This window comes from Denticeps clupeoides, chromosome 9 (assembly GCF_900700375.1).
Source record: "Denticeps clupeoides chromosome 9, fDenClu1.1, whole genome shotgun sequence".
NCBI lineage: Eukaryota > Metazoa > Chordata > Actinopteri > Clupeiformes > Denticipitidae > Denticeps > Denticeps clupeoides.
In genome coordinates, this window is record NC_041715.1 from 3,312,577 (window position 1) to 3,322,730 (window position 10,154).

Here is a 10,154-nt window from a genome sequence, read left to right on the forward strand (position 1 = left end):
CCCGGGGAGCAGTGTGTGGGGACGGTGCTTTGCTCAGTGGCACCTTTGCGGATTCGAACCGGCAACCTTCTGATTACGGGGCTGCTTCCTTAACCGCTAGGCCCCACAGTGAAGTAGCAGAGGACAGTTTACTGGAAGGTTGCCGGTTCGAATCCGAAACCACTGAGGTGCCACTGAGCAAAGCGCTGTCCCCACACACTGCTCCCCGGGCGCCTGTCATGGTGCCCACTTCTCACTCAGGGTGATGGTTAAAAGCAGAGGACACATTTCACCGTGTCACCGTGTGCTGTGTATCACAATGGCAATCACTTCACTTCCATTATTTTCAATAAAAATGCATGTTAGAACCAATTCTGTGGCGTAAAGGAATGTAAATATTTGAATATGTAAATATAATATTGCATTTAATAGTAGAATGTTATTAAACCAGTGGCTGCTGAATGGATGTTGTTGCATGGGACATACACGAGTCTGCAGAAGCCTGAAGCAGTAAAAAGCAGTATTTACAGTAAAAAAAAAAAACACAGCCATGGTTGGTTAAGGTGCAATATCCTCGCCTGCCAAGCTCTTTTTACGCAACACAATTATGACTGCGCGTGTTTCATTGGAAGAACAACGATTTCGAGCATCACCCTCCTTTTAAAGCATCCAGTCAGCGAAACAGCACGACAGAATGATCTCCAGGCTTGTGCTCCTCAGCACTCTCACTGGTGTTAACCAGAGGATCACTGAAATGATCTCAGCGCGTCCTTCAGTGGCAGGGCTGAAATGCAGTGGAAATTGTTTTTTTTTTTAATTCATTTTCATGGCAGAGAGGGACTCTGCAAATCATCTTCACAACATTCCGGAGTAGACGCCGATCGCCATAACAACAGGAGACTCTGTGAAAACCGGGGTGCGTGACATTTTTTCCCAGGCTTGTCCTGTGGCGACCCCTGCCGTTCGCATGTGAGAGGAGCAGGCGGCCCGATGAGCGGAAGTGACGCGCTGCGACCGGCCAATCAGAGGGCGCGTCGCGTGTTTCGAATCTCCGGGCGCAGGCAAGCGGCGGCGCGAACATCGCCGGACCTTCGACGCCGCGAAGAGGTCGGAAGACGACTAATAAACTCGGCTGGGTAAGACGCTGCGGCCTTTACGTTCCCACGAGGCTTAAACCTGTTCCACGGAGCGAGGCTGCTCGCTTCCTCTCATCCTCGCGTCCCTCCGTGTCCCTACGTACAACAAACCGGTTTAAGCTCGGTTTTTAGAAGGAGAACTGGTTAGTTATGACATTATCGTGGTGCTTTACCGAGTCATGTCAGTGCCCAGGGCTGACGTGGACCGTCTGTTCACCCAGGTTCGCTGGAGGAATCATGGTCCGGGAGAGGGGGGCTCCGGCCCAGAAGAAGACCTTCCAGGAGAGCCTGGACGACATCAAGCAGAAGATGAAGGAGAAGAGGACCAAGCGTCTGGCCAGCGCGTGTGCAGCCAGCAAGGGCGTGTCCAAGATGAAGAACCGGGCGAGTGGTGAGATGTTCTCCTGCCCTGCAGGAATTCGTTCAGATCGCTGCGGCTTCGTGGGGGTGGACCAGCCCCTCGCTGACGCCCCGGGTTCTCGTCCCTCAGCCTCGGCCAAGCCGCTGCTGCTGAAGAGCGTCCAGGTGAACAACCGGGCGCTGGCGGAGGCGCTGCAGGCCGAGCGGGAGAAAGTACGACAGGCGCAGAGGGCCATCCTGCACCTGCAGCGAGAGAGGCAGGCGCTGTACTTCCACCTGCTGCTGCTCAAACGCAGGTCAAAGGTCAGTCACACACACACACACACACACACAGAGCTGCAGCAGGTATGCAGCGGCGGTATTCATTTTGATGCGTTTTTGCTTTCAGGGTTCCGCCCCTGATTCTATGGTGCCGGACTCGTCCGGTAGCCCCTCCCCCAAGTGAGAACTTTTAAAAACAGTACTTTGTTCGGTCTGTATGTGTTCACATCCCATCGTGCAGCAGGAGGGCCGGTGAGGGACGGTGTGTGTTGTGATGAGCGGTTGATGCGTTTTGTCAAGGCGCGTTCTCTCTCTCTCTCTGTGTGTGTGTGTGTGTGTGTGTGTGTTTTGTAGGTGTGGAGCTGAGGAGGTCCTGACCGAACCCAGGGTTGCTGCTGACACAGGTGTGTTTGTGTGTGTGTGTGGTTCCTTCGTTCCTGAAGTCCTTGTGGACTGAATTTCAGAAGCTTTATTTGACAGCACTTGCAGGTTAGAGTTGCAGCATGTTATTCTCTTTCTGTACTTGCATGTCGTATTCGGATTTATGTAAAATGCGAAATTAGGCTCGGACCGCAGGGAGAGTTGGAATTCTAGAATGTTCCTCACAAAACTTCCTTCCTCCTGCAGCCTCTGTTGCCCCTGGTAACGTGACTCTCCCTCCGACGGTGGTGAGCAGGCATCGCCGTGGAGATGGGCGGAGACGGTCTGAGCGCTTGCGTACGCAGGCGTTCCAGTCGAACGTGTCTGTAATCGAGGGGGTGGAGCCAAGTGCCTGTCTGTCAGCTGCTTTGGGAAGAGGTCAAATGGAGATGCTGAACGTGGATACGGGATTGGATGGAGAAGAGCAGTGGGCGGAGCCAAATGAGCCACAAGCGATTCAGCACTCCACTCCCGAGCTGCCGAAGAGGCAGCTCCACCCCCCAAGAGGGTCATGTGACGACGCCGGCAAGGACACCAAAGTGCTGCGAGGGAAGCAGGTGGCCCCACCCGCCCGGCCCAAGCCGGACCGCGGACGCAGGCCTGACCGCGCCCCCCTAAGGAAACCGTGGGAGAGCGGCCGCCAGCGCGCTCGCTCCAAGAGTCGAGACCGCTCACAGAGCCGCGGCGCCGCGCCCGGCGACACCCTCAACTCCTCGCTGGGTGGGAACGACACGTTTGACTTTGACTGCGAGGAGGCGGTCCACGTCACACCCTTCAGGGCCGGAGCTAAAGCTGCACAGGACCGCCTTCCTGCACTGGACTCTTGTTCTGTGGTTGCCATGGAGTCCGACGCGAGCTCGCCAGGGGAAGAAGAAGAAGAAGAGGAGGAGGAGCAAAATGACAGCCTGTACGTTCCTCAGAAGAGCCGCAGGCGGAGTCGGGTGGGTGGAGAGAACGCCGCCCCGCCCAAACGAACGCGCTCCAAGCAGCGGCCTGCCCGAGAGCAGAAGGAGAACGTCGCTCCGAATCGCCATACAGGTGAGAGCCCTCTTCATCTACAGGCTTCTACTGCCTCCCAATGTGGCCGCTGCGATGGTGACTTGGTGGGGTAGAAGTCCGTGTTCAGAAAGTCTGCATAAAGAAGCGGAGTTCGGTCAGCACTGTGACCGGGTAAATGTAAATGAACGTGACATGAGTGACATGTGATCACAATAACAGTGATGTCACTAGATGTTTGTGTTTGATGCCTGCTCAACAAGGCCACCGGGACCTCTGGGCCGGTTCCCGTCTCCCGTCAAGATCCCAGAGGCTTGGTGTAAATCATTCGGGTCGTAATAAAACAGAAACACACTTATCAAAGCTGCACATCGGAACCAAATACCAGTCATATAACAGCAATAAGACAGACAAACTCTTCTTTTTCTGGTAAATTATTCAGATTTTATTTTGTACTCTGTGAAAACTCAGACCGTATGCTATGTGAAATAAATCATGAAATCCAAATCTAAAAAACATCATTTCATTATAGTTCCTCCTACTAAGAACAAGTCCCCTGACATGAATTTTAAAAGGAGGTTACCTTCCCCTTATGACGTCATCTGAGCTTCCGCTGTCTGAACAAAGCACTCTTTACACCTATCGCCATTTCTAGCCACTGCAGTAGACAGGAACTCGTGTTAATGTTAAATAAGTGAAATAATAGGGGAACTTTAAATGATTTATGTTAATTATCTGGTTTTAATGCAGCAGTGTTATGTGTGTATGCACTGTCCCCTAGTGCAAAGAATGATGATAATATGGTCTCTGAAAGGGCAGCATGTAGCCACGCCCATTGCTTCAGGCTTGTGAGCTCCCTCCTGAAATTCCATCTCTTTAACGTTCTAGACTCTAAAGCCTCCAAAATGAAGACAGACCCACAGTCCCTCATCTCTGACCAGCGTATCCCAGAATCCCTCACCAGCGATCATCATTCTCCACTGCCCCCCCTCACTGATCAGTATTTACCAGAATTTTACCTCCCAGAGCTCCATCCACAGGAGTCCTCCACCCCCGGACTACATCTCCCAGAATCCCCTGCTGGCCAGTCAGAGCAGAATAAGGTTACAGGTGAGCAGTGATGCTGAATTCTCTCTCACACACACACACACACAGGTTGTCCTACACTTATTGTTGTGTTTCAGTGCCTGTAGAAGAGCGGGGGGCGGAGTTTCTCCTGACCCGCAGCACAGTGGTGGAGGAGGAGGAGCTTATGTTGATTGACAGGCAGCTTTCTAGATTGTCAAACTACAACAGGCATTCGGTGGTCCTGCCAAGAGACCCACTTAAAGTGACTGACAGGAGGAGAAGAGGTAAGTCCCGCCCCCTCATGCGTGCGTGTGTGGTGCCCTGCTGCTGGTGGCTGGATTTACACAGTTGGTGTGTGTGTGTCTGTGTGTTCCTGCAGGTGGGCTGGTGGTGCATTCTGCTTTGGGTTTGGCTCTCTCCCCCGCAGCGTTCCGGAACCTTCCTTCCCCCCAAGACCGCTCCCCCACGCCCCTCCGCAGACGGCGCTGCACCAGCACCGTCAACTACAAGGAACCGTCGATCAACTCGTAAGGCCCGCCACTTCTGGCCCATTCTCATGATGGCAATTTGATCACTGAATTCACACTGTCCCAGAATGCACTGGTTGATTAACAAAACACAATTTAAACAAAAGAATAACAAATATTATACTTGATTGGCCCTCATGAAGCATTAATAATTACTTGAATTTGTACAGCGCCTGAAACCAAAGGTCATGTAATAACTGTGTCCATGTTTTCCATTTATGATATTATTTTATTAAGTGTAACAGTGGTTTATTGATCTTGATTGATTGATTAATGTTCTCACAGGAAGCTGAGGCGTGGTGACAAATTCACCGACACACAGTTCCTGCGTTCCCCGATTTTCAAGCAGAAACCGCGGCGCTCCATCAAGAAGCAGCCCGGCATGGAGAAATACAACGAGTCCTTTGTGGGCTGCTGCTGAGTTTGTTTGTGTGTGTGTGTGTGTGTGTGTCTCTTTGTAAATGTCTGTTTTTATGATTATAAACTGAACAATAAAGCCCCAAATAATTGACTTTGCATCAGAAATGCACATATAAGCCGCACCATATTTTACTAGATAAAGTGATGATTGTGTTTGTAGGCTGATTTCTTTATTGTGTACATTGTGTGTAGATTTAAAGGCCGTCATGGGCATGCATAAGAGAAAAATCTTGAAAACAAATCATGTGGGACTTTGCAGGATCCTGGACACGGTGAGGGGACAATGCTGCAGGACTGCATCAGATGTCAATATATAATAATATAATATTATGTCAAGATATAATATAGTAAAGGGACTTACTGCGAGTGGAGTCCCTGACTAGAAAAGGCAGAAACCTTCTGTTTCACAGCGAAGAAGAGGGTCAAAGGGCACTGACTATCCCCTTCAGTATTTCTCCAACATTTATGCTCAAGTCATATAGTCTCCGGTGGTTCTTTTTGGTCAGGTGTAAGGGTATAAAATCATTGTTTTGTGAGGTTAATCCAGGTATTTTCTTAAACATTTAGTCACACAGGCGGCATGGGCCGAGATGAACAGAGGGAACTTTATCGGCAAATTGAAAGTGAAGTGATTGTCATGATGAGGCACAGCACATGGTGTCACAGTGAAATGTGTCCTCTGCATTTAATACATCACCTTGGTGAGCAGTGGGCAGCCATGAAGCGCCCGGGGAGCAGTGTGTGGGGACGGTGCCTTGGGATTTGGCTCGGGATCCGATTAGCCTGCTTCCTTACCTGCGAGGCCACCACTGCCACTGTCTTTCAAACAATTCAAACAAATACATTTGGATTCATTTTTTTTTTTACAGCAAACAGTGACACGGAACAATTCAAATTCAACTTGCACAACTCAAATACATGCTAATCAATTTCATAACAATAAATTATGAATAAATTATGGTATTTTATATTTGTAATATCTTTTTGGAGGTGCATTAATCATTAAATACACAAAAACTCCACTCTGGCTATTCAGGATTGTTCTTGATGGGAGGTCCTTTGGTTTGGACAGAGGACTAGATTACAGTTTTATCCCTGTATTTCGTACATTTAAATTCATGTCATTCATCCGATGGCCATTACCAGTTCCTGTGTCCCTGAGCGTCTCCCGTGGGGACTGTCCCTGTAACTACTGACCGCAAGGCACTCTGGATAAGATAAATGCCATAAACGTAAAATTAGGAACCTCAAACTGTCATCAATTGCAGCAAATGTCAAGGACACCTCGAGCTTTCACATCATATTATCTTAGGTTCCTCTGCAATCTTTACTCCATGCTGGGCTCCTAATGGCCTGCAGAAAGTTTTGGGCCTTTGGGAACTTGTTTTCTGAACTTCATTGAATAAGGACGCAGAGGGCTCACAAATACGCACAATATTGCAAGATCAGCGTGTTTTAAGGCGTGCAAAATCAGCCCCGTATAGTTCCTGGTAACTTTTCTCCGGATAATTCACTTCATTCCGACGCCTGCAGCCCACCGCGCATGCGCGCCGCGCCGGGCGGACGCGGTAAGGGCGCAGGGCGGATGTCGTCACTTCCTTTCTGGTCCCGGACTGCCATCATGGTGAGCGCGTCCCGTCGAACGCGGCGAAGTAACGCGTTTTTACGGCGCCGTTTCGCCCCGCGGCGGGCTCCGTCGCGCCGGATTCGGCGTCCGGACGCATTTCGCGGGTCGAGCCGCCGTCCGGCGGCCGGGTGGCGGCTTTTTCGGCGGCGACTTCGTCGGCGGCGGAGAAACGTGGCCGGGCCGCGGTGCGCGTAACCGGATGGTCAGGCCGAATTTCGCGCTTGAGACGCCGAGTTTACTCACGGTGCTCGGCGTGCGTGTGCGGCTTCCATCAGCAGCACGTCGCCGTTTAATAATCTGCAGCTGCGCATGCGCAGGGCCCGTTTAAACTTTTAAGCAGAATCATAAAAAGGCACCACGATATTTTACTTCCAAGTTGCCTGGGGAACATTTCAGAATGACTGCAGGTCCCATCGCCGAGTTTACATGCAGGAGTGTTGTGTGTGTGTGTGTGTGTGTAGTAGACTCTGTATGAAGTGTAACTCTCATTCCAGGTGTTTAAACGCTACGTCGAGATCGGCCGCGTCGTCTACATCGCTTTCGGGCCTCATGAGGGCAAACTGGTGGCCATCGTGGACGTCATCGACCAGAACCGGGTCAGTTCATGTTCAACGTTAAGAACTGTGGACCTAGAATTGCTGAAGTATTTGTGTCTTCGGAGTTGTTAAATGTATGTATGTGTTTTGTTTTTTTTTTTTTTTTTTTTAGGCCCTGGTAGACGGCCCGTGTACGGGTGTGAGGAGGCAGGCCATGCCCTTCAAGTGCATGCAGCTCACCGACTACGTGATTAAATTCCAACACAGGTAAGCTCTCCTGCTTCTTTCTCCTCTTAGAAGGTCCCCGCCGTGAAAATTTCACTTTGTGACATTATTTAACATTTAATACGTGTTTCGGTAGCCTGTCTATGGTCCTGCAGTGGCTAGAAAGGGTGGTAGTAGCCTAGTGTGTACGCACTCGCCTATGAACCAGACCACCCAGTTCAAATCCCACTTACTACTATTGTGTCCCTGAGCAAGACACTTAACCCTGAGTGTCTCCAGTGGGACTGTCCCTGTCACTACTGATTGTAAGTCACTCTGGATAAATGTAAATGTAGAAATTGCAATCACAAACATTGTGTTTGGTGGATGACGTCATTTCTGCGAATGTCCCCTCAACATCTATTGACTGCTCTCCTCCTCATTAGCATTTAAAGCTACTGACACCGAAATGGCATGTCCTGGAAAATCTCATTGTGGGACTGGATCGAAAGAGCTATAATTCTGCACAATAGACTTCATATACAGAATTAGGGGACCAACAAGACCAAAAAAACCTATATCTGGGGACCTTTTAACCCTTGATTTCTTTGTGTGGGCCACAGTGCTCGGCAGAAGTTCGTGAAGCGCGCGTGGGAGAAGGCGGAGATCACCAAGAAGTGGGCCGAGAGCAGCTGGGCCAAGAAAATTGAAGCCAGGCAGAAGGTAACGAGTCTATTTTACAGAACCTGAGCATCCATCTGACATCGGATGTCGTTAAAATGAATGATGAACATTTGACACTCGACCGGTTAAGGTTTGTTACGGGGCTGCAGGTTGAAAGGGTTAATTTTGATGTTTTTCCACAGAGGGCCCGGATGTCCGACTTCGACCGTTTCAAGGTTATGAAGGCCAAGAAAATGGTACGTAGACCATTTTTGTTTATGTTCTGTGCATGTGGTTCGTAGTTGTTTGGTCAGGTCAGTTTCTGACTTTCTTCTCACTTTTTTTTTTTTTTTTTTATTTCCCCTCACAGAGGAACAGGATCATCAAGCACGAAGTGATGAAGCTCAAGAAGGCGGCAGCGGCTGCTGCCAAGAAAGCATGATCTTTTTTCCCCCCAAAATAAAGAACTTTAAAATATTATCCTGAGTCTTGACTTTTTTTTTTTTTTCTTTTTTTTTTATCCTGTCGTTTTAAGATCCTTTTTATTAGTCCCACAAGTGGGGAATTTACATGGTTGGGACTGGTGTCTGATGCTGTGCAGTCCGGTCAGTTCATCTCATATATGGCCCTGGAGACGTTAAGGGTCTTGTTCAGGGACACAATGGTAGCATGTGTGGTTTGAACCTGGGACGTCTGGTTCTTAGGTTGGGTGTTTTATCTGCTGTTATTGTGAAACGCTGCTGCACAGCACATGGTGACACAACGAAACGGGTCCTCTGTATTGAAGTCACCCTTAGTGAGCAGTGGGCAGCCATGACAGGCACCCGGGGAGCAGTGTGTGGGGACGGTGCTTTGGCATTTTCACCTGCAACCCTTTGGTCACAAGTCCTCTTGCATCCATGAAAGTGATTGTGCTTTTACAAAAAATAAAGACCAAGACATAGTAGAATATCGGGGCAGTGGTGGCCTAGCGGTTAAGGAAGCGGCCCCGTAATCAGAAGGTTGCCGGTTCGAATCCCGAGCCGCAAAGGTGCCACTGAGCAAAGCACCGTCCCCACACACTGCTCCCCGGGCGCTTGTCATGGCTGCCCACTGCTCACTCAGTGTGATGGGTTAAATGCAGAGGACAAATTTCACTGTGCGCACCGTCTGCTGTGTATCACATGTGACAATCACTTCACTTTGTTGTTGTTGTTAGCAGGTAATAAAAATGGCTCCTGTGCCCTCATGTATGATTTACAGCATCTGCAGTTTACACCATGGGGGGGTGATTGTAAATATCTGCTGAGCTTGGTCAGCTATCATTTTTAATAATACCAGATGCAAACTCTTTATTTTTGGGCTAAAGCTTAAGCTCCAAACTGCTCGGGGTTTACTCCCCATTAGATGGGTGATATGGGGTGTGTGACCCACCCCTCCATGTTCACACCAAGTCACTACACGCCTTGCGATGAGAACAGGAATTTACATTTACGGCATTTACCAGACGCCCTTATCCAGTGCGACTTACAATCAGTAGTTACAGGGACAGTCCCCCCCCCTGTAGACACTCAGGGTTACGTGTCTTGCTCAGTGGGGTTTGAACCTGGGTCTTCTGGCTCATAGGTGAGTGTGTTAACCACTAGGCCACTACCACCCATTTGACGAGCCTCCCCACGGTTTACGGGACCAAGGCCCAGTCGTCCCTGGAGGGTCTCAACGTGGATTCAGGAACTCAGGAGCGTCCAGGATGACAGCAGGGCCCGCAGGGAAAAAAAGAAGAAAAAAAAAAAATCCGCGGCGTGTGCGCATGCGCAACAGGGCCCGGCGCCTCACCACGTGACCGCCAATTAACCCGGAGCGACGGGCGCAGACGCGCGGACACGTGGCCGCCGTAAACACGGCCCGCGCGTTAACATGACCCCCGCCAGACGGAGCCGCCGCTTTAAACTGAACCGCGACAAGTTTACCGGCGACC

The 10,154-nt window shown here is 50.0% G+C and overlaps 2 protein-coding genes across 3 annotated transcripts; both read left to right on the forward strand.

The window, feature by feature from the left end:
• Positions 1-811: 811 nt before the first annotated feature.
• On the forward strand, positions 812-5,242 carry sgo1 (shugoshin 1). 2 transcript variants are annotated; one of them, XM_028991780.1, is made up of 10 exons: positions 812-1,115; positions 1,337-1,506; positions 1,606-1,778; positions 1,864-1,916; positions 2,091-2,140; positions 2,364-3,194; positions 4,041-4,262; positions 4,337-4,504; positions 4,600-4,747; positions 5,033-5,242. In XM_028991780.1, the coding sequence occupies exons 1-10, from the start codon at positions 970-972 to the stop codon at positions 5,166-5,168; spliced, it is 2,097 nt and encodes a 698-aa protein (XP_028847613.1). In that variant the 5' UTR covers positions 812-969; the 3' UTR covers positions 5,169-5,242. The 2 variants fall into 2 exon arrangements, with proteins under 2 accessions (XP_028847613.1, XP_028847614.1); XM_028991781.1 differs by lacking the exon at positions 812-1,115 and adding an exon at positions 1,144-1,258.
• Positions 5,243-6,760: 1,518 nt separating this feature from the next.
• On the forward strand, positions 6,761-8,677 carry rpl14 (ribosomal protein L14). Its single transcript, XM_028991696.1, has 6 exons — positions 6,761-6,791; positions 7,289-7,390; positions 7,503-7,597; positions 8,158-8,257; positions 8,401-8,454; positions 8,568-8,677. The coding sequence occupies exons 1-6, from the start codon at positions 6,789-6,791 to the stop codon at positions 8,637-8,639; spliced, it is 426 nt and encodes a 141-aa protein (XP_028847529.1). The 5' UTR covers positions 6,761-6,788; the 3' UTR covers positions 8,640-8,677.
• Positions 8,678-10,154: the final 1,477 nt, after the last annotated feature.